This window comes from Pipistrellus kuhlii, unplaced genomic scaffold (assembly GCF_014108245.1).
Source record: "Pipistrellus kuhlii isolate mPipKuh1 unplaced genomic scaffold, mPipKuh1.p scaffold_m20_p_111, whole genome shotgun sequence".
Classification (NCBI taxonomy): Eukaryota; Metazoa; Chordata; class Mammalia; order Chiroptera; family Vespertilionidae; genus Pipistrellus; species Pipistrellus kuhlii.
The window spans coordinates 248,489-272,068 of NW_023425418.1; the positions used below are offsets into that span (position 1 = coordinate 248,489).

The 23,580-nt window shown below is 47.7% G+C and overlaps 2 protein-coding genes across 2 annotated transcripts; one reads left to right on the top strand and one right to left on the bottom strand.

Moving 5' to 3' along the window:
• Positions 1–6,102: 6,102 nt before the first annotated feature.
• On the bottom strand, positions 6,103–8,489 carry LOC123652103 (leukocyte immunoglobulin-like receptor subfamily A member 5). The gene is made up of 5 exons (XM_045579696.1): positions 8,370–8,489; positions 8,175–8,210; positions 7,733–8,008; positions 7,284–7,586; positions 6,103–6,656 (listed from the first exon to the last, which is right to left on the bottom strand). The coding sequence occupies exons 1-5, from the start codon at positions 8,401–8,403 to the stop codon at positions 6,601–6,603; spliced, it is 705 nt and encodes a 234-aa protein (XP_045435652.1). The 5' UTR covers positions 8,404–8,489; the 3' UTR covers positions 6,103–6,600.
• Positions 8,490–19,506: 11,017 nt separating this feature from the next.
• Positions 19,507–23,221, top strand: NCR1 (natural cytotoxicity triggering receptor 1). Its single transcript, XM_036432528.2, has 5 exons — positions 19,507–19,737; positions 19,817–19,852; positions 20,077–20,361; positions 22,613–22,891; positions 23,147–23,221. The coding sequence occupies exons 1-5, from the start codon at positions 19,704–19,706 to the stop codon at positions 23,203–23,205; spliced, it is 693 nt and encodes a 230-aa protein (XP_036288421.2). The 5' UTR covers positions 19,507–19,703; the 3' UTR covers positions 23,206–23,221.
• Positions 23,222–23,580: the final 359 nt, after the last annotated feature.

The following is a 23,580-nucleotide window of genomic DNA, read 5'->3' on the forward strand; positions in this document are numbered from 1 at the left end:
GTTCCCTCTATTCCCACTTTGCTGAAAGTTTTTATCGAAAATGTGCGCTGGATTTAGTTTATTGATTTTTTTGTTTTTTGGTTTGTTTGTTTGTTTGTTTGCTTGTTTTTTGCACCTATTGATAAGATTGTGTGCTTTTTCTATCCTTCATTTTGTTTATGTGACGGACGCATCACATTTATTGATTTGTGAATATTGTACCAACCATACATTTCTGGAGTAAATCTCACTTGATCATGGTGTATGAACTTTTTAATGCATTACTGGACCCGATTTGTTAATATTTTAGTGAGGATTTTGGCATCTGTGTTTATCAAGGATTGATTCAGTGGGTAGAGCATCAGGCTCTGGTTTGATTCTGGTGAAGGGCAGGAAACTCGGTTTCAGGCTCCTCCCTGGCCCCGGGCCTTGTTCGGGGCTAGAGAAGGAGGCAACCAATCGATGATGTGTTTCTCTCACATCGATGTTTCTCTCTGTCTTTCCCTCTCTCTTCCACTCTCTCTTTAAAAAATGGAAAAATATCCTCAGATGAGGATGAACAAAAAATATAAAATAAAGTAAAGCAGAATTGCATGTGGACGAGAATTACCATCGCAACCAAATCCCAAGCAAACTTCATGGCAGACAAGGGGTTGCTAGGGGCAAAGAAGAGGGTAGGGTGGGGAGTGACTGCTTAACGTTCCTGGATCTCCTTGCCGGGAACCAAAATGGAACGAGATGGAGGTGATGGTTGCTCCATATTGCAAATGTCCTCAAGGCCACCGGATCCCATGCGCTTAAAATGTTTTGTTGTGAATTCCACCTCAGTAATATATATAAAGGAAGAGGTTTGGTTCCCCAACAAGCTCTTCACTGCTTCAAAAGCTAAACGTGGGATCCAAAAATGGTACTCCTACATTTGTAACCAAAGGAATTGAAAGTGGGGACTCAAACAGAGTGGCCCCGTATTCACAGCAGTAATAGTCACAATAGACAAAAAGTGGCAACAGCTCAAATACCCACTGACGTGAACGACTGGATAAAACATGGTCTCTTCATTTAATGGAATTTTATTCGGCCATTTAAAAGGGACATTCTGGACATAGCCAGTGTGGCTCACTATATAGAGTGTCAGCCTGGGGACTAAAGGGCACTGGGTTCAATTCCAGGCAAAGGCACATGCCCTGGTTGCGGGCTCAATCTTCAGTAGGGGGCAAGCAGGAGGCAGCCTATCAATGATTCTCATCATTGATGTTTCTCTCTCTCTCCCTCTCCCTTCCCCTGTAAAATCGATTAAAAAATATCTATCTTTTAAAGGGACATTCTAACACATGCTATAGCATGGATGAACCCTGAGGACATTATGCTACGTAAAAAGCGCCACGAGCAGAAAGAGAAACATGGTGTTAGGAGACGAATCCACAGAGGCAGAAAGTAGGTTAGAGGTTACCAGAAGCAAGAAAAAGAGGAAGTGGGGAGTTGATGCTTCATGGTGATGGCAGTAATATGTAAACGATATAACAAATGCAATGAATGCCATGGATTTGCACAGCTAAAAATGGTAAATTTCATGTATAGATATTTTAAAACATTAGAAAACAACCCCCCCCCAAAAAAAAGTAACTAAGGGAGGAATTGGCCTGGCCAGAGTGGCTCAGGTGGTTGAGAGTCATCCATGCATCACAAGATTGCTGGTTCGATTGCCAGTCAGAGCACATACTCAGGTTGTGGGTTTGACCCCCAATCTGGAGCCTATTGAAGGAAACCAATTGACATGTTTCCCTCACATTTTTTAAATTAATTTCTTTATTGATTAAGGTATCACATATTTGTCTTCAACCTCCCATTCCAATCCCCCACTACCCCTCACTCATGCCCCTACCCCCCTATTGTCCTTGACCACTGGTTAGGCTCCTATGTGTGCACATAGACCTTTGGTTGATCTCTCCCTTTTATCCTCAGCCTCCCTCTGAGGTCCAACAGTCTGACCCATGGCTCCTTATTTCTGGGTCTCTTCTTGTTCATCAGTCTATGTTGTTCACCATTTCCCCCAGATGAGTGAGATCATGTCCTACTGGAAATATACTTATAAGAATCAAAAATGAGACAAGCAATAATCGTTATGCTGAGAGGCATATGAATCAGTCTGTAGTGAGTTTCTTTCTGGGCCACCAGTTCTTTGGAGACACAACTTCAATGTCAAACAGTTCCTCATGTGTACATTGTCAGCAATGATATTTCACTAATGATTATTTAATATATTTTTATTGATTTAAGAGGGGAAGGAAGAAATAGAGAGAGATAGAAACATCAATGATGAGAATCACTGATCAGCTGCCTCCCGCATGACCCACATGGGGGACCAAGCCTACAACCCGGGCATGACCTTCTGATTCATAGGTCATTGCTCAACCACCGAGCCACTCTGGCAGAGTTTACTAATGATTTTTATGTTTATTTTTTTAATTTCTTTATTGATTAAGGTATCACATATTTGTCCTCAACCCTCCATTCCAATCCCCCACTCCTCCCCACTCATGCCTCGACCTCTCTATTGTCCACTGATTTTTAATTAAATATTTTAATGAAAGTATTGTGGGTATACAATATCATATTAGTTTCACCAAGTTATCTCTCATTATTGACTGTCTTCTCTTCTCCTTTTTGCCCATCTCTACTCCCCTTCTCTCTGGCAATCATCAGTTTGTCCTTCATTGCTACATGTCTGTTTTTATTCCCTTTGGTCTGTGATGTGAAAAATTCCAGGAACAAAAATAAATAAATAAATTCCAAGTACTAGTGAAATCTTTCCCAGTCTGAATTATTTCACTCAGCATAATACACTCCAGGTCCATCCCTGTGGTCTCAATACCACCGATTCATTCTTTTTTTTTTTCTGATTTCTATTCCATTGGGCATGCATGCCACCTCTTTCTTACCCAGTTGTCTACAGAGCTAAAGATTCATTGCAAACCTTGTTTCTAAATTCTTTGTTTCAGTGTATGTGCCATTGATGGCAGTATGACAGATATCCCCTATCTGTCCTTCACATACCCCCTCCATCCAGCCTCACCACAGGCCTTCAATTCTTGATATAACAGCTTAGAACATTGATTTTTAAAGTTTTTTTTTATTTTAATGTTTTCATTCAGGGTTTTTAATTTCTTCATTTCGTAGGCCTGTTGTGAAGTATTTACATGGTTATTTAATCTAAAACATGCGCTTACGTTTGATTATGGAAAACTCTGTGGCTTTATTTCCAGAATGGAGGGATATTGGTTATCTTTTTTTCTTTTTCTTTTTCTTTTTCTTTTTATTGATTTCAGAGAGGAAGGGAGAGAGAGAGACCTATAGTAACATAAACGATGAAAGAGAATCATTGATCGGCTGCCTCTTGCAAGCCCTTACTGGGGATTGAGCCCATAATACAGGCATGTGCCCTTGCCCCGAATCAAAGCTGGGAGCTTTAAGTCTGCAGGCCGATGCTCTATCCTTTCAGCCAAACTGACTATGCTTGGTTATCTTTGACTATAGAACCAGGTGACTCTCAGAGGGTCCCAGGAGCTGCTAGGGGTCCAGATCTGGTCTCCAGGCTGGCTGGGGTCACCAGCTGAGTGTCCATGGGGAAAGCACCCATGCCTTCTGGGGTCCTGCAGGCCCCGTCCCTGAACTGTGGGGTCTGGATCCTTCCTGGGCTAGTGGAAGGCTAGAGCAGCGTACAAGCTGGGCTCTTCTGGGGGCTCCTCTGATGACAAGGAAGGGGATGCACTTGTCTGCTGTCTAAGGGCCAAGAGGTTCAGCTGAGCATAGGTCACATCCTGGAGGCTGTAGGATGGAGCAGCCTGGAGCAAGGAGAGAGAGAGATGGGTGACACTTGGTTGGGGTTTGACAAGCCTCAGGGCCTGGGGAGGATGGGACCCAGCTGAGTGTCCTCTTCTGCTTATCTGCCCTTCTGGTCCAGCCACCCCACCTAAGGGGAGGAAGGAGAGGTGGCCATTCCCAGCCCGGGTCTTGGTCTTAAGTGGTTCACCTGGGTATACATCACTCCCTGTCGACCGCCATTCTGCCTGGTCTGAAGGAGACAGTGAAACAGAACAGTGTCTCCTTGATTCCACAGTGGAAATCCTCCTGTCAATCATCCTCATGTTGCCAGAGAGATGACTTACACTTTAAATCGACCAGGTCCCTCTCCTGATGGAATCTGCAGGGGCTTCCTAAGCCTCGGGGCCTCTGGATGCTTCTGTGTTTCTGACACATCCTAACACGCTCTCTCTCACTCACTGGGCCCCAGCCTTATGGCCTCTCCTCCTGAAGAAGCAGGTCCTGCCTCAAACCTCTGCTTCAGCTCTTTCCCTGCCCACCCTCCCCCACCATGCACTCTACCCCCTCCTCTTGCTTTTTATTCCTTCACAGCACTTTGCTCTCTGGGACACTGTCTGCTTGTTTGCATATTGTCTCCCTCGCCTACAGGTGAGCTGAGGGCTGCACCTTGGCCCCTAAATGGAGCCAGTAAACAGTGAGCCCCTCACATCTGCGGGGTGAATGAATGAAGGGATCCTAGGACTTGTGGGTGAGTCACTTATTCCTGTCTCCTCCTGAGACCTGGGGCTGCAAAAGGTCAGGCAAAGGACGAGGGGCCAGCGAAGGGGGTCCCGTAGGAGAGACTATGGGGTCACAAGGAACTCAGGAGGAGTGAGTCACAGAAGGACGACCTGGGAGCCCAGAGAAGAGGTCAGTGTGGATGCTGCTGAGAAGCTGGTGAGGTGGGACAGGGAAGGGTCCACTGGACAGGAGCAGGGGTCTCACCCTAGCGTCCAGCTCCACGCTCTCCTCAGGCTGCGGATCCTTCACAGAAGCATCTGCTGGGGCAGAACAAGGGGGTGTCTCCTGGCAGGTCCCTGAGATCTCAGGGCTGCAGACCCCGCCTGCTCCCAGATGGGCCACTAACCCAGGGTGAGGTGAGGCACCAGGTCACACAGTGTGGGTCTCAGTCCTTCTCTCCCTGTCCCCCAGCCTCCCAGCCTAACCCTCCCCATCACCTCCTGAAATCCCTGTGCCCCCTTCTCCAGGGCAGCTGTCTCTTCCTCTCACAGAGGGGCTCCTGTTGGGTATCAGCAGCTGGGCTGCAGCTGGGGGAGGAGACAGGAGTATTAGGGGCAGAGATGGGCTGTGGATGGTGGAATTCTAGGGTCTTTGGGGCAGGAATTACATGATCTGCAGGCCTCTGTCTTTGGCCTCTGGGTGTGCGGTCCCTTCAGGAGGTTGGACATGAGCCCCTTTCTGGCCCAGTCCAGAGGGTCTGTCTCAGCCCAGGGAGGTTAGGAGCCCCTCCCCCAGGGATTCCACTGGAAAGAAGGAAACCCTAACACTCACTTGTGTGCATATTTCATGAGACTGAACGTCTGGGCTTACACTCTTTCTAGGGTTTTGTTTTTTTTTTCATATTCTGGAGAAGTCTTTTTTCAGCTGACCTTCTCAATCCATTTGGTTTCCTGTGGCAGGTGCTCTGAGCACCCCATTGTGTGGCCCAGGTCACCCCGCCCCCTACTCACCTGAGGTCCTGCATTTGCTCTGACGCCGGTGTCGGAGGTAGAAAAGAAGGAGGGAGAGCACCAGGACCAGGGCCACTGAGACCCCGATCAGGATGTTCATGTTCCATGAGGGACCTTGGACACAATTGATATCATGAACGAGCCAGTGAAGCTTTTGAATGAGCATCTACTGTGTGTGAGGCACGAGCTGGGGTCTCACTCATCTCCTCTCACCTCATGCACCAGGGATTGATGATCCCACCACCCACCTCACTGAGGCTCAGAGAGATTAACCACGTGCTCCAGGTCACCCAGCCTGGACGGGGCAGGGCTGGAACTGGAACCCGGGACTGTGGGTTCCCTAGGCTGTCCTCACACTGACCCCAGGGGGACACCAGCTACATGTCCACATCTCATCTGGAGCTGAGGGTCCTTCCTCATTACCTGCCCCCAGCACAGCACAGACAGGAGGGCTGGGTGTGGGGTAGACTCTGAGTCTCTCCTGGGTCCATCTCCCCCTTGCAGGGTCCTGATGTCCCTTTGGGAAGATCAGGCTGGGCTGGGGGCTCTGCTTTCCTGAGTATTGTGAGGCCCTTATGTCACCTCATCTCCCAGCAGCCTGTGAGCAGGATGGGACCAGGGTTGAGCAGACAGGAACCCAACACTCAGAGCAGAGAAGAGACTGCCTAGGCCCTCAGCAAGAGCAGCAGAGCCAGGAGCTGACCCAGGGCTGATCCACCCTGTTCCCTCCTCTGAGCTGAGCCTGAGCTGAGGGGGAGGATTGGGTACCTAGACCCTTGTCCTGCCTGTCCCTCCCTGTACAGTGTCACCGTCACTGAGACAGAGGGGACAGGCCCCATAACATCATGTCCTGGGAGCTTCCCTGTGAGGCCCTCTCCCAGGAGGTCAGGGCCAGAACTGACAGGAAATCTAAGCTCTGGACAAGGACTCTCTCCTTTTACACCTGGAGACACTGAGGCCCAGACAGGGGAAGGGCAGGTCCAAGTGAGAGACTTCAGAGGGGCCTGAATCCCTGCATGAATCAGCCGCTGTCCCTGTGGCGGCTCCAACCACTTCCCCACAGAGCCACTCACTTACCCGTCTGTGTGCCTGACTCTGTGGGTGGGAGAGACCGATCCTCAGAGCCTCCTGGGTTCAGGAGCAGACAGGAATGGGGTTGGAGGCTGTCATCTCCCCACATGAGCCCAGCTCCTCCTCCCCAGCCTGCACCCCCACATCTCCCTCTGCCATGACCCATCACCTGCCTCAGATCCTGAGACTCCCAGCCCCCACCAGCACACATGCCCATCCTTGAGGATCTGGGTTACACAATCCCCTGACAGACTCTCGGGACTTGCTTCCAAAGGTAGGGGGGTAGAGGGCGGGGGAAGGCTGCGCTTACTATGTGCAGAGCTCCCCAGGACTCACCAGCTGTAGAGGTGGGCCCTGTGGGTGGGAGACTGGGGCCTTCAGAGGATCCTGGAAATGAGGATGGAGAGGTGTAAGCCTCGGGCTCACTCTGGAGCCTGCAAATCACTCAGTCGCTTCTCTTCCAACTGCTCTGTAATCCCCGAAGACACTTTCACTGTCCACTTAATATTTTCCCAACCCAGTTAACAGGGGGAGTCAGCAAAAGTAAGAACATCTCTGAGGGCAGATCTCTGCTGGGTGACCAACACTCGGACCCCTCACTCTCACCCCAGCTCAGATGTCTCCTGGGGGAGGGACCTCAGCTGACTGTGCTCAGAGAGGCTAGGATCAGGGGCTCCTCACCTGAGACTGTTAGATCCAAGGGGTCACTAGGGTCAGACCACTTCTGGGGATACCTCCTAAAATTGCCATAGCATCTGAACATCCATCTGTGGCCTGGGGTCATGGGGCCCACAGGGAAAAGGGCCTGGTACCCTCTATTGGGCTTGTGCTGTGAATCCAGGGTCCAGGAGAGCCTGTGATCTCCTTCCTTAGTCAGAAGGAACCTGTCAAATGGCTGCAATGAGCCACACTGGAGGATCACGTTCCCTCCTGAGGGCAGGACAGGGCTGGGCAGGGCTGAGAGGCTGGGTTTGCTGTAGAGTCCTAGGAGAGGAAGAGGAAGCATGTTAAATGGGCTCACATCTCCCTCATGTCCCCCAGGGCTGGGCTGTGAGAGGGAGACCCCTAAGAGCAGACCCCCCCTTCCTGAGGGCAGAGCCTGAGGCTGGGACCCCTGAGTGTCCTCTCACCTGTCACCACCAGCTCCAGGGGGTCACTGCGCTCTGACCAGCCCCTGGGGCTTAGGTAGTTACAAGTGTATCTCTCAGCATAATTTCCTTTAATGAGGAACTTAGCCCAGTATCCAGGCTCCAGTAGTTTCTCTGTGTCCAAATACCGAGGACTGCCATCTGCATACAGACGGTACTCCTGAGCCTTCAGGTTCCCCTGACACCAGAGTGTCAAAGAGCTCCCATAAGGGATCACACGGCCTGACTCAGCCCAGAGGGCGGGTTTGGGGAGGGTCCCTGGAAGGAAATACAGAGGCTGCATTACAAAGACATTCCCCACCCTCATGTCTCAGGCCAGGCCAAGACACTCTCATTTTATCACCTCATCCCAAGACCTCTGTGCTCCCTCCTCAGCCCGAGGGATGAAGGAAGAAGAGGGACATGGAGCCTGCGGAGGACTCACCTGCTTTCACATGGGTCCTCAGGCCCAGACTCAGCCCTGGAAGAGAAACCTTGTGAGAGACTTGCACTAAGACGTCTGAGCTGAATCCCTTCCCATCACGGTCCGGTCCACTGTAGCTTCCTGAGCCTGAGGTTCCCCATGAACAAGGAGGGGCAGCCGCCCCTCCTGCTCCCCCTCCCCATGTCCACAACTGACCGAGGCAGAGAAGAGCAGAGAGGATGGACGTCATGGCGTCTGCTCTGAGGGCTCCCGCTCTGCGGATGGAGGAGGTCTGGGCCTGAAGGACAGAGACGCACAGGATGTGGCGAATCAGGAGCTGCTCCGCCCTTCCGGGTTTTTACAGCTGGGGACCCACAGCCAGGGGACAGCCCCTTCTCTGGCCTGGCTCTGGTTTCTCCCATGATGAGAACTCAAGAGGACTCCAGGGCCTCTAGAGACACAGCCCATATCTGGAGTCTCTTCTGACTCCCAGGATTCTCTGCCGGGTCTGAAATCCTTCTCCGGGACCCAGGTCCTTGTCCTGACTCGATCCTCTCAATAGAAATTATTAATTTCCTCTCACACACAGAATTGACTTTTGGTCTTTGACCTATTCATAAACATATTTATTGATCACCTACGACCTGCCCAGTATTTGTGCCTGAACCAGAAATGCATTTGTGATCGATCTAGGAGACCCATTGCCTATATTTTGAGAATTCTTCTTGGCAGAGTATGGGCTTTCAAAGGCTAATATTGCAATGACTTTACTTACAAAAGAGAAATGAGAGAAAATGTGGGACCATCTGGGGACCATGACTAGACTGTAGTTGAGGGGAAGGCTGTTTGAAGAGGTGGAGTCCGAAGAGGTGGGAGTGAGAATATTCTTGAAGAAAGGAACATTCTAGAGAACCCTCGAGACATAGAGTCTCTGGACCAGGGGTCCTCAAACTTTTTAAAGTGGGGGCCAGATCACGGTCCCTCAGAGAGCTGGAGGGCCGGACTATATGAACTACTAATTCCTACTGTAACACCTCGGCTGCGCTCACTGCCCAAAAAACCTGGCGGGCCAGATCAGACTTCTCTGCAGGCCGCATGTGGCCCGAGGGCCATAGTTTGAAGACCCCTGTCTGGACAATAGTAAGAGAGAGTGAGGTGGTGTCTGGTCATAGGCGTGCTCTACCTCCCCACGCCCATCCCGCCCATGTAAGGATGTGGGATTCTGTCTATAAAGCAAAAGGAATGCATAGGAATGAACTGGGATGCTCAGCCTGAGTTATGAAGATCATATGGGCCATGTATTACAAACCAACCAGAGAAATGAAATGTGTGTCAATAAAAAGGTAACAAGAACTCTAACTGAGCTCCAACCTTGTGTTTCCAGCCATGCTCCATGAATGTCTTACATGGATTTAACCACACAATACTTGCATAGCCCTGAGTAGTCACAACACATGTGCAGGGAAGAGAAATGAGAAGAAGGAACATCAGTCTTGCTTCTAGCCCTGTGCTTTAAGCTGTGGGCTTGGGAAGGAGCTTGCTAGTCCTACAGAACTCTAAGAAAGCAGCAGAGACATGTTCAATAGTAGACACTGTGAGTATGTGTGTACTATGTGTGTGCATCAGTGTGTGTGGAGGAGGGGGTTTCATGCACCTGTCTGGTTGAAGGAAGCAGAAGTGAGAGCTGAGATTGGAGTGTCCCATCTGGATGATCATGAACAGCCTTCTGTTCAGAAAGAAGAGTCTGGATTCACCCTGAAAACGGTGAAGACCATGGAAGGGTTTTGAGCAGAAAATGGACAGATTCTGAAATGAGGTCAGATGCCTATGTGGAGGGTGAACTGGAGAGGGGAGTGAGGGTGTGGAGCTCAGATCTCAGGACGGTGGTGGAGGTGACGGCTGCTTTGGGGTGTGTGAAGGTGACATCCCTCCCTGCCTTCGTGACTGGGGATATAAAGGCATCCTAAGGACAATGAGCCCAGGGGTGGGAAGGGAGGAGCCTGGGCCTGCCCAAGATGCATCTGCTCCCACAGGAAGCTCAGTGCCTCCTCCTAGCCCTGGGATGCAGGTCCTACATCTCACTCAGGTTCCCCCTGACTCTATGTCTCTGTGAGCAGCCAATTTCTCCATGTCTTGAGGTCCAATTATTTGAGTCATTGCTACTCCTTCAGAGCATCTTTGAGGCCGGATGTCACTCTCCTCTTCAAAATGTGGAAAACTCTCAGGTTTCAGAAAAAAATTGACATTCATGAGAGACCTGTCCTAAGGCAGTAACACACACAGAGACACAATTTATTTTTTTTAATATATTTTATTGATTTTTTTTGCCCCCCTCCTTCCCTCCCATACATCCCCTCCCTCCCCAGAGTTTTGTGTCCATTGGTTGTACTTATATGCATGTATAAAAGTCCTTCGGTTGGTCTATTATCTTACAGAGACACACTTTAAATAACTATTGTGGCTCTACCACAGCCTGAATGGTTGGGGGACACTTGAGCAGCCTGCTTCCTCTCTTGGTCTCACTTCCCCCATTTTTAGACCCATGTTCCAAACACCACTCCTACAAATGTGGTGAAAATTCACCCTATCTGTGATACAGGGCAGTGGAAACCAGCCCTTCAGATTTAGGTGGAGCTGGTGGCAGTTTGAGAAATTGAAAACCAGAGAATCACATCCAAAGAAGCAGAAGGAAGACTCCTCATGTGGAGTCACCTGAATCATGACAGACCCTTTCTGTGCAGTGGGAGGGGGCAGGGATCATGGTCTTTCCATCAGGTGGTGCTGTGCCAGTCATTGAGTCTGTGGGACATGGTGAATGTTCATGCCTACTTCATGTCTAATCTGTCATATTTAGTTTTCTAAACTCTACAATCACATATTGATTCTTTAAAAATAATTTTATATTTTATTTCTTTTTTAATATTTTTACTGATTTCAGAGAAGTGAGAGGAAAGAGAGATAGAAACATCAATGATGAGAGAAAGCCATGGATCAATTGTCTCCTGCAGGCCTCCAACCAGGAACCGAGCTCACAACCCAGGCATGCTCCCTGGACCGGAATTGAACCTAGGACCCTTCAGTCTGCAGGCCAACACTCCATTCCTTGAGTCAAACTAACTAGGGCAATATATTTTATTGATTTTTTTGCAGAGAGAAAGGAAGAGGGAGAGATAGAAACATCGATGAGAGAGAGAAACATCAATCAGCTGCCTCCTGCACATCCCCCACTGGGTATGTGCCCCAACCAAGGTACATGCCCTTGACCAGAATCAAACCTGGGACCCTACAGTCTGCAGGCTGACGCACTATCCCTGAGCCAAACCAGCTAGGGCTATTTCTTTTATAACAAGCTGTTTTTTGTTTCGTTGCTCATCTTCTTCATGCTCAACACACCAAGAGGATAAAAGATCTATATTAGATTGAAACATACTTGTAGTGAACATAAACCATTTTGAAATTTTAGACCGAGAATATACTCTACATAAAACATATGAAAGTCGTATGCTCACATTTCTATGCCCCTTTTGTAAGAAATTGAAGGGATATGAGAAAGAGACTTTTCTAGGTGCCCAAAGGATATAGAGAGGAGCTGTCCACGACGCAGTGCTGAATTCGCACCACCCCCTCAGGATTAACATACAAAAAGGGCAGAATTCGGGGAGATGGTTGGTGGTCCATGGTCTTAAGATAAACCTCTTAGATACACACCCATATTCCCGGTCAAGGCTGGACCAGGTCTGGGTCAGCACGACCACTTCAAAGGAGGTGATTCCTAACCGGTTAGGCTCATGAATACATTGTCAGCCTGGGAACTGAAGGGTCCCAGGTTCGATACTGGTCAGGGGCATATACCTTGGTTGCGGGCACATCCCCAGTAAGAGCTGTGCAGGAAGCAGCTGATCAATGTTTCTCTCTAGTTGATGTTTCTAACTCTCTATCCCTCTCCCTTCCTCTCTTTAAAAAAAAATCAATAAAATATATTTTTTAAAGAAAGAAAGAAAGAAAGAAAGGAGGTGAGCTCTCCTGACTTGTGAATTCGTGATGACAACCTTGAATTTCCTTTTCAGGATCACATTGATGCTGTTCACCCATCAAGAAAAGGCATGAAATCCCAGTGGAAGTTATCGTTTTAATATATTTTTATTGATTTCAGAGAGGAAGGAAGAGGGATAGAGAGAGAAAAACATCAATGATGAGAGAGAATCATTGATTGGCTGCCTCTTGCATGTCCCCTACTGGGGATAGAACCCAAACCCCAGGCAGGTGCCCTTGATCAGAACTGAACCTGGGACTCTTCAATCCACAGTCTGACGCTGTATCCACTGAGCCACACCAGCTTGGGCCCAGTGGAAGCTTTTAAAGCAGAGTCTCCGATTACTTATTTTTCAAGTGTTAAAGTGGCATTCATCAGATAAGTTCACAGGATGTGGTGGACAGGGTCCCCACAGAGCACAAGATGCCTGTCACACAGGATACCAACTCTTATCACCCCAAAAATAGAAGGTGCTGAGAGTCTGACTTGAGCCACATCCCTGAACAGGCCTCCTGTCTATACTGCCATGTTTAGTTTTCTAAACTCTACAATCACATGTTGATTTTTTAAAAATTATTTTTATATTTGACACTACCACAGATGGTTCCCATTTTTTGCAACTTTGCCCACCTCTACCCAACCTATGCCTGCCCCTCCCTTGTCCTTCACCACACTGTTGTCTGTGTCCATGGGTTATGCATGCATGTGTTTTGCCTAATATCTTCATCTTCTGTGTTCCAGTCCAAAAGGTAGTTTGATTCTGCATTTGGAGAAGAGAAAAAAAAAAACACAAGATTTGTTTTGTTGTTGTTGTTTTATTGAAATCATCTCTTGTTTATGGGTCAAAACTCAGTTTCCTGAGAGAGAGAGAGAGAGAGAGAGAGAGAGAGAGAGAGAGAGGGAGAGGGAGAGGGAGAGGGAGAGGGAGAGAGAGAGAGAGAGAGAGAGAGAGAGAGAGAGCGCACTCATTATTGGTGTATAAAAATGCCATTGATTTCTGGATAATTTTGTATCCTGCTACTTTGCTGAATTCATTTACTAAGTTAAGTACCTTTTTGGTGGGAGTCTTTAAGGTTTTCTGTGTACAATATCATGTCATCTGTGAATAATGAGAGTTTTACTTCCTCCTTTCCAATTTGGATGCCTTCTTCTTCTTCTTCTTCTTCTTCTTCTTCTTCTTCTTCTTCTTCTTCTTCTTGACTGATCACCGTAGCTAGGACTTTTAGCACAATGTTGAATAAGAGTGATGAAAGCAGACATCCCTGTCCTGTCCCTATTCTTAAGGGGAAGTGGTTTTAGTTGGCTGTAGGTTTGTCATATATGGCCTGTGTTGTGGTGACGTATATCCCCTCTATTCCCACTTTGCTGAGAGTTTTTATCAAAAATCAATGCTGGATTTTGTTGAATGCTTTTTTTTTCACCTATTGATATGATCCTGTGCTTTTTCTATCCTTCATTTTGTTTATGTGATGCATCGCGTTTATTGATTTGTGAATATTGTACCAACCTTACATCCCTGGAGTAAATCCCACTTGATCATGGAGTATGATCTTTTTAATGCATTGCTGGACCCGATTTGCTAATATTTTACTAAAGATTTTGGTATCTATGTTTATTAGGGATTGGTTCAGTGGATAGAGCATCAGCCTCTGGACCAAAGTGTCCCAGGTCAATTCCAGTGAGGAGCACATACCTCGGTTGCAGGATCCTCCCTGGCCCCAGGCCCTGGTCAGGACTCAAGCAGGAGGCAACCAATTGATGATGTGTTTCTCTCACATCGCTATTTCTGTCTTTCCCTCTCTCTTGAACTCTCAAAAAAAATAATGTAAAAATATCCTCAGATGAGGATGAACAAAAAATATAAAATAGAGTAAAGCAGAATTGCAGGTGGATAAGAATTATCATGGCAACCAAACCCCAAGCAAACTTCATGGCAGACAAGGGGTTGCTAGGGGCAGAGGAAAGGGGAGAGTGAAGAGTCTCTGCTTAATGTTCCTGGGTCTCCTTGGGGGGGGGGGGGGAAGCAAAATGGATTGAGATGGAGGTGATGGTTTCCCCATATTGCAAATGTCCTCAAGGCCACAGGATCCCATGCGCTTAAAATGTTTTGTCATTGCATATAAGTACAACCAATGGACATAAAGCTCTGGGGAGGGAGGGGATGGGTGGGAGGAAGGGAGGGGGAAAAATAAAATAAAATTAAAATTAAAAAAATAAAATAAAAATAAATAAACTTCAAAAAAAATGTTTTGTCATGACTTTCACCTCAGTAATATATATATATATATATATATATATATATATATATATATATATATATATATATATATATAGGAAGTGGTTTGGTTCCTGAAATAAAGCTCTTCACTGCCTCAAAAGCTAGATGTAGCATCCAACAATGGCACTTTTACATTTATAAAGGAATTGAAAGTGGGAGAGCACACAACCTGGGCATGTGCCCTCGACCAGAATCGAACTTGGGACCCTTCAGTCCACAGGCCAATGCTCTGAGCCCAACCAGCTAGGGCTAAAAAATATATATATTAAAAAAAATAAAAATAAAAATTGGCTCCCATTCCTGGGCTCTGGAGCTGAAGTGGTATGGGACATGACCAGTGATGGTCCATCCCCTTTGAATGGTGTCTCTGGGTACCGGGAGCCAAGACTACATGGTGCAGAGAATTTCTTTTTGGGCCACCAATTCTTTTGAGGCCCAATTTCAATGTCACACAGATCCTTATGTGTACATGTCAGCAATGATATTTCATTTCTAGATAGTGGACAAATGGTGGTAATGCAGGTCCAACCCTCTATGGTTTGGTCCTGGGCAACCTGCAGTGATACACAGCTGCTGACTGCTATTGTGGCAAGGCATCTTCAGTGTCTTCCATCTCTGGACTGCTTCTCTTCTGTCTTCATGATTGGAGTAGTCCTATCAATTCCTCTCTGTTGCTGGAATCCACATGGTCTCAGACTTGATCTACAGACTGATTCATATGCCTCTCAGCATAATGATTATTGCTTGTCTCATTTTTGATTCTTATATTTCCAGTAGGACATGATCTCACACATCTAGGGGAAATGGTGAACAACATAGACTGATGAACAAGAACAGACCCAGAGATAAGGAGCCATGGGTCAGACGGTTGAACCTCAAAGGGAGGGTGGGGATAAAAAGGAGAGATCAACCAAAGGACTTATGTGCATACATATGAGCCTAACCAGTGGTCATGGACAATAGGGGGGTGAGGGCATGAGTGGGGGAGTGGGGGAGGATTGGAATGGGGGTTGAAGACAAATATGTGATAACCTTAATCAATAAAGAAATTTAAAAAAAAAAGATTACACAGTGCAGAACTTGATCAGAATGGATGCGGCCGTGCTGGTCTTCCCGGCTCTCCTGGCCACACCGGCTGAAAACTGGCCCAGCTGTAGGGTCTCACACGGAGGACACTGGCGAGCAGTGCCTGACCTGAGACTGGGTGAGCAGAAAAGCCAGGCAGGCTAGCCCCGTGGACCGAGCCCTGAGGGCACCAGGAGGACGCCCGGGCCTGCAGGCAGATAACGTCCAAGCTTGCGGGGTCCGGCAGCGCACACGGGATCCACTTTCAAGCCCTTCGAGCGGTGGTTTCTTACAGGAGCTGACCTGTTTGCACCCCACCTTCCAGAACGTGGGTGAGAAAGTTCTCACCTGCAGCCTCAGTACAACTCATTTCCCGTCGTTTAAAAAACAACCAAAAAAAAAAAAGGTCTGTTCTTGTTCATCAGTCTATGTTGCTCACCATTTCCCCTAGATGAGTGAGATCATGTCCTACTGGAAATATAAGAATCAAAAATGAGACAAGCAATAATCACTATGCAGAAAGGCATATAAATCAGTCTGCAGTGAGCTTCTTTCTGAGACACCAGTTCCTTTGAGTCCCAATTACAATGTCAAACAGTTCCTTATGTGTACATGTCAGCAATCATATTTCAGATCTGGATGGTGGGCAAACAGTGGTAATGCAGGTCTGGGGATTGAATGGGGCGAGCCGGGGTCGGGGGGAGGTTGAGGACAAATATGTGATACCTTAATCACTAAAGAAATTAATTTTTTAGAAAAAGGTAATGCAAAGCATTCTCGATTCACCTGGCTGTCTCCTCTTTTCACCCTTTCATTTTGATTTCTTGTATCTTTATTGTTGAGAGTATTACAGATGTCCCATTGCCCCCTCCACCTAGTTCCTGCCCCACCACGCTGTTGTTTGTGCCCACGGGCAATGACTATATGCATGCAAGTTCTTTAGTTAATCTCTTCCCATCCTTCCCTGCTTCCCTCTGAGATTCGTCAGTCTGTTGCATGTTTTAATGCCTCTGGTTCTATTTTATTCATCTGTTTATTCTGTTCATTGGATTCCACTTATAAGTGAGATCATGTGATACTTGTCTTTCTCTGACTGGCTAATTTCTCTTAGCACAATGCTCTCCAGGTCCCTCCATGCTGTCTCAAGGGTAATAGAGCTATCTTTTCCACAGCTGCATCGTATTCCATGGTGTACATATCCCACAGGGTTTTTTTTTAATATATTTTATTGCCCTGACTGGTTTGGCTCAGTAGATAGAGCGTCAGCCTGTGGACTGAAGGGTCCCAGGTTCAATTCCTACTAAGGGCATGTATCTTGGTTGCATGCACATATACAGTAGGGGGTGTGCAGAAAGCAGCTGATCAATGTTTCTCTCTCGTTGATGTTTTTCTCTATCCCTCTCCCTTACTCTCTGTAAAAAAAATCAATAAAATGTATTTTTTAAAATAAATAAATAACTATTTTTATTGATTTTTTTTTTTACAGAGAGAAATTGAGAGGGATAGAGTTAAAAACATCAACCAGCTGCCTCCTGCACACTCCCTACTGGGGATGTGCTGGCAACCAAGGTACATGCCCTTGACTGGAATCGAACCTGGGACCCTTGAGTTTGCAGGCTGATGCTGTATCCACTGAGCCAAACTGGCCAGGGCATCCCACAGCTTTTTTATCTACTCATCTGCTGATGGGCACTTGGGCTGTTTCCACATCTTGGCTATTGTAAATAACGTTACTATGAATATAGGGTTGCATATATTCTTTCTGATTTGGTGTTTGGGGGTTCTTAGAATATATTCCTAGAAGTGGATCAAATGGCAGTTCGTTTTTTAATTGTTTGAGGAAACTCCACGCAGTTTTCCACAGTGGCCGCACCAGTCTGCATTTGCTCCAGCAGTGCACGAGGGTTCTTTTTTCTCCACATCCTCACCAGCCCTTGTTGTTTGTTTATTTGTAGACATTCCGACAGTTCACCCTTTCTTTTAATCCCCCTGGTGAGGACGTATGTGGGAAGCAACCAATCGATGTGTCTCTCTCACATCTATGTTTCTCTCTCTCTCTCTCTCTCTCTCTCTCTCTCTCTCTCTCTCTCTCTCTCTTTCTCTCTCTATCTAGCTATCTCTCATTCCACTCCTTCCCACTCTTTCTAAAACTCAAAGGAAATCATGTCCTACTGGAAATATACATTTCCATTGAGTTTTAGAGAGAGTGGGAAGAAGTGGGGTGAGAGATAGATACATAGATAGATGATAGATAGATAGATGATAGATAGATAGAGAGAGAGAGAGAGAGAGAGAGAGAGAAACATTGATGTGAGAGAGACACATCGATCTCACTCATCTAGGAGAAATCGTAAACAACATAGACCGATGAACAAGAACAGACCCAGTGATAAGGAGCCATGGGTCAGACTGTTGGACCTCAAAGGGAGGGTGGGGATAAAAAGGAGAGATCAACCAAAGGACTTATGTGCATACATATGAGCCTAACCAGTGGTCAAGTACAATAGGGGGGTGGAGGCATGTGTGGGGAGGGGGTGGGGGATTGGAATGGGGGTTTGAGGACACATAGGTGATACCTTAATCAATAAAGAAATTAATTAAAATAAAATAAAATAAAAATAAAACTCAATGGGAAAAAAATGTTCTTTGGGTAAAGATTAACAACAGCGACAAACAAAAAGCCCATAGCCCATCACTGGCTTTCTCACCTGCATGAGCTGTGTTCTCGCTATCTACATGCGGTCAATGTGGAAACTCTGATGCACGGCCCTGGCTTCTCACCCACTCCTTCCTGTGCGCCCATCAAGACTAAGGTCTCCGGACTGTGCAAAACAGGAAGTTAGCTGGAAGCTCAACCTTATTCTTGGCGGGTACCCTATTGGAGGCGCCACTGCGGGAAGACAAAAGGAAGCAATCCAACACGTGGCACCTTCCCCGGGGAGAGCAGCGCTTCGATTTTAGGTCAAACTCCCACCTAGGAACTCAATCAGGAGTGAACATCGAATGAATAGCAGATCGATGTTTCTAGCTCTCTATCCCTCTCTCTTCCTCTCTGTGAAAAATCAATAAAATATATTTTTTAAATAGTCAGCTAATCTACCAAAGTTCAACTAAATATTCAGTCTTTTTTCATATTTGTGCACCATAAAACACTCCAAGAAAATAAAAGCTCTTTTATATAATTTATCATTATAACCCAGATAATATACATTTCTTATTATTGGCGAAAATATGAATTTAAATTTGCTCTGCATACAAAGGTCAGTGTATTGTTTTAAATTAAAGTTTACCCAAAACATTGAAAAAAATAATAATGATTCTAAGATTTTTTTTTTTGCTTGAACAAATAAGGCCTGCATTTCAAAATGTAGACATTTATGCCTACTGGAAATATACTTATAAGAATCAAAAATAAGACAAGCAATAATTGTTATGCTGAAAGGTATATGAATCAGTCTATAATGAGCTTCTTTCTGGGCCAACAGTTCTTTTGAGACCCAATTTCAATGTCAAACAGTTCCTTATGAGTACGTGTCAGCCATGATATTTCAGATCTGGTTGATGGGCACATGGTGGTGATGCAGGTCCAAGATCTCACTCATCTAAGGAAATGGTGAACAACATAGACTGATGAACAAGAACAGACCCAGAGATAAGGAGCCATGGGTCAGACGGTTGGACCTCAGAGGGAGGGTGGGAGAGATCAACCAAAGGTCTTATGTGCATACATATGAGCCTAACCAGTGGTTAAGGACAATAGGGGGGTGAGCATGAGTGGGGAGGTCTGAAGGATTGGAATGGGGGATTGAGGACAAATATGTGATACCTTAATCAATTAAAGAAATTTTTTTAGAATTAATGAGGAAAAAAAAAACAAACATAGACGTTGACCCAGAAACCAGTTTCAGACAAGACTGTCCGAGGATCGGGTGAGGCCTCTGGCTGCGATCAGATGTGGTGTAAGGCCATGTCCCTCTCCTTACACCGCCCGCCCGGTCGGAGGTGAGGGAGGGAGAGCCGAGCGCCTTCTCGCAAACCAGTCCATCTGAGAGCCCCTTGTCGGGCAGGTGCTGGGCCTCACTCACCACATCCTGTGCATCTATCTGCCTGGCCTGCTGGGCTCTGCCTCCACCACGCTGCTCCCCGTCCACCCGCCCGCCTGGTAGACTCTGCTATGTGGTCTACACTCCCTGCCCTGCTCTGCCTCGGTGAGTTCCTACAGACACAGGATGTGGGGTCCGGGTCCAGGTGGGGGGCACCCCAGCCATGGTTCCTATCTTCTTCCAGGACTGTACCTGAGTCTGAGGGTCGGCACCCAGAACCGTGAGTCCTCCCTTCAAAACCCTTGAGGGTTTAGGCTGGGCGTAGCGTCCGTGGTTCAGAGGGCAGACGCTGGCCCAGAAATGGGTTTCGGGTGGTGCTGACCACCATTTCCACTTGAGAACAGAGGGAGGACTGGCCAGCAGCTGGGTAGGAATTGGGGGGTGGGGGTGAGGGGGGTCAAGGGGCTTTCTCTGGAGTCCCTGCAGCCTCTGATTCCCTTCCAGAGACCCTCTCCAAGCCGCTCATCTGGGCCAACCCCAGTTTCATGGTTCCAAACGGGGCATCGGTGTCCATCTGGTGCCAGGGGACTCACGGGGCAGTGGATTACCAGCTGCACTTTAATGGACTCCCCTTCACCTTGGCGAAACGGGAGCCCCCCAGGCTGGGGAACAAAGTCAAGTTCTCCATCCAGCCCATGACCTCCTACATGGCAGGGCAGTACACATGCTTCTATCGAACTGGGGGGCTCTTGTCAGAGCCTAGTGATCCTCTGGACCTGGTGATAACAGGTACTTGTTCCCTGCTCTAGCCGGAGAGCCTGAGTCCTGGGGAGCATCATCATTTATTAATATCTCTCTCTCTCTTTAATATATTTTTATTGGTTTCAGAGAGGAAGGGAGAGGGAGAGGAAGACCTAGGAACATCAACGATGAGAGAGAATCATGGATCGGTTGCTCCCTGCACTTCTCCTGGGGATCGAGCCCGAAACCCGGGCCTATGCCCTGACCAGGAGTCAAACCATGACCTGCTGGTCCACAGGTGGACACTCAACCACTGAGCCACCCCAGCCAGGCTATTCTTCTCTTTTAGTCTCTTCCAAACCTCACTCAGACACCATTTGCCTTGGGGGAGGGCGTTTGGTCACTTCCTACAGGGGTTGTCTGTTTGAGAGTTATCTCTGCATCCTAAGATCAGATTTGTCTTAGGTCAAGTTCAAGTTCTTCCGGTAAGAGACCCTGAGATGGATGTTTGTGAGCAAAGAAGGATAACTGGGGTTGGGGGGGGGGCAGGTGGACCTCAGAAAACAGCCCCTGTGATGAATGAGAGACACAGACCGGGCAGATGGGGTGAGACTGGGAGACTTACTATAAACCCAGCCATGCCTATGCAGCACTCCAACCCTGAGAGGGCCCTTCAGACTGGTCTCAAATGAAGCTAGAAGCCCCCCCTCCCGCCCCCAGCATCAGCCAGTGATTGGATGAGAACCCTTCCCAGGGAGGTTCCACTAGGTACCCTTGCTCTTACTGCACTTGGACTCTCGCCCAAGACAGACCTGGAGTCAGAGTCAGGATGCATAAGTCAATACGGTAGCCTGTGAGGAGGAAATGGCGGCCTGACAAAGTAGGACAGGGTAAAAAGTTGATGGGAGGAAGGGAGGGTAATCTTGGGGTCCCTTCGGTTGAGGAGTGTTCTCAAACATAGGCCAATGTGGACTTGCCTGGGGTGCTCATTGAACACAGACACTTCAATACCGCCGTGTTCATGGAAGCACCGTCCACAGTCGCCAAAGGGTAGAAGCAACCTAAGTGTCCATAGACAAAGGAAGGGGTAAACAAGATGTGGTGTGGCTCGATGGATAGAGCATCGGCCCGTGGACTGAAGGGTCCCAGATTTGATTCCTGTCAAAGGCACACGCTGGGGTTGCAGGCTCAATCCCCAGTAGGAGAAGTGCAAGAGGCAGCTGGTCAGTGATTCTCTCTCATCATTGGTGTTTCTGTCTCCCTCTCCCTCTCACTTCCTCTCTGAAATCAATAAAAAATATTAAAAAAAAAAAAAGATGTGGTCCATCCACACAAGGACATATTGTCCAGACTTACAACAGAAGGACCTTCTGGCATGTGCTACGATGGGGGTAAATGCTATGTGAAATAAATCCATCACACAAGGACAAGTACTGTCTGATTCAGCTCCTCTGAGGTCCTGGAATAGTCACATTCATGGAGACAGGAAGTAGAATAGAGGTGGAGGGAGTGTCAGGGGCCTCAGGGGAGGGGAAAGAGGAAGTTGTTGGTTATGGGGCCAGAGTTTCAAGTTTTGCAAGATGAAAGTCCTGTGGATAGAAGGGGGTGATGGTGGCACTGCAGGCAATGCGAATGTACTTAATGCCACCACACTGTGTTCTTCAAAGTGATCGAGATGGCCTGGCTGGGTAGCTTGGGGTGCTGGAGCATCCTCCCATACACCAAAAAGGTTGTGGGTTTGATTACTGGTCAAGGAATGCACAGTAGACAGCCAATTTCTCTCTCTCTCTCTCTCTCTCTCTCTCTCTCTCTCTCTCTCTCTCTCTCTCTCTCTCTCTCTCTCTCCTTCTCTCTTCTTTGTCCTCTCTCCTCCATTCCTCTCTAAAGTAAATGAACACATCCTCAGGTGAGGATTTTTTTTTAAGTGGTTAAGAGGGCCCTAACAGGTTTGCCTCAGTAGATAGAGCATCAGTCTGCTGACCAAAGGGTCCCAGGTTCAATTCCGGTCAAGGGCACGTACCTCAGTTGCAGGCTCCTCCCCGGCCCAGGCCCTGATCTGAGCGTATGCAGGAGGCAACCAATGGATGTGTTTCTCTCACATCGATGTTTCTCTCTGTCCTTCCCTCTCTCTTCCACCATCCCTAAAAATCCATGGGAAAATATCCCTCGACTAGGTGAGGATTATTTAAAAAATAATAATAATAAAAATTTTTAAAGTAGAGACAAGGGAAGGGATGGGTGGGAAGTTTGGGAGGCAGGGTAAAGATGCCCTCTACCTTCCAACCCCTTTCTCCCACAGGAATGTATGACACGCCCACCCTCTCCGTTCACCCGGGGCCCCCTGTGCTCCTGGGAGAGAACGTGACCTTCTCCTGCCACCTGGAGACGGCAACGACCACGTTCTTCCTGCGCAAGGAGGGGCTGGCCAGCCGCCCATGGCGCAGAGTCGGCAACACTCGGGCAGAGTTCCCCATGGGCCCCGTAACCACTGCCCACAAGGGGACATACAGGTGTTTCGGTTCTTACAATGAGCACATCTGGTCTTTCCCCAGTGAGCCCGTGACGCTCCTAGACACAGGTGAGGATGCCCCCGGTGTCTCCCCAGGGCCTCTCTGGGACCCCAAGGGATCCCCATGAGATGAGGGCCAATTGGGATGATGGAGAGAGAGAGATAGCTTGTACCTCTCAGCGATGCCTCATCCTCCTCCATTTCCTTGAGGCCCTGTTGACTGTTGGTGAGGAAGGCTATCAGATGAGTAGGCATAGATAATAGTGGGGTGACAAAGGAAACCCAAAACCCTCACGTTTTCTTTCTTCTTGTCTCCATTATCAGGAGATGTGGGGGTCACTGACCTTGCATCCCCAGGACAGCCCTCTTCCCCAGGTGAGTAACAGGTGCTTCTAAACGTGGGGAGGAGCCAACACCCTTTTGGCTCAGTGGATAGAGCGTCGGACTGTGGACTGAAGGGTCCCAGGTTCAATTCCAGTGAAGGGCATGTACCTTGGTTGCGGGCACATCCCCCATAGGAGCTGTGCAGGAGGCAGCTGATTTATGTTTCTCTCTCATCGATGTTTCTGACTCTCTATCCCTCTTCCTTCCTCTCTGTAAAAAATCAATGAAATATATTTTTTAAAAATAAATAAATAATGAATGTGGGGAGGGACTCGGAGCCTCCCAGTGCCATCAACTACAGCTCTGTAGGTCAACCACACAGATGCCCTTGATTCCAGCAGAAGGGCATGGACAATGAGTCGGTCACAGCCCAC

Coding starts and splice junctions, on each gene's coding strand:
- LOC123652103 (XM_045579696.1), bottom strand. CDS start 8,403: ATGACGTCCATCCTCTCTGCTCTTCTCTGCCTCG. Junction 8,211..8,369: donor CTCTGCTCTTCTCTGCCTCG/GTCAGTTGTGGA, acceptor TTTCTCTTCCAG/GGCTGAGTCTGGGCCTGAGG. Junction 7,587..7,732: donor CCTGGAGCTGGTGGTGACAG/GTGAGAGGACAC, acceptor TTCCTCTCCTAG/GACTCTACAGCAAACCCAGC.
- NCR1 (XM_036432528.2), top strand. CDS start 19,704: ATGTGGTCTACACTCCCTGCCCTGCTCTGCCTCG. Junction 20,362..22,612: donor TCTGGACCTGGTGATAACAG/GTACTTGTTCCC, acceptor TTTCTCCCACAG/GAATGTATGACACGCCCACC. Junction 22,892..23,146: donor CGTGACGCTCCTAGACACAG/GTGAGGATGCCC, acceptor CTCCATTATCAG/GAGATGTGGGGGTCACTGAC.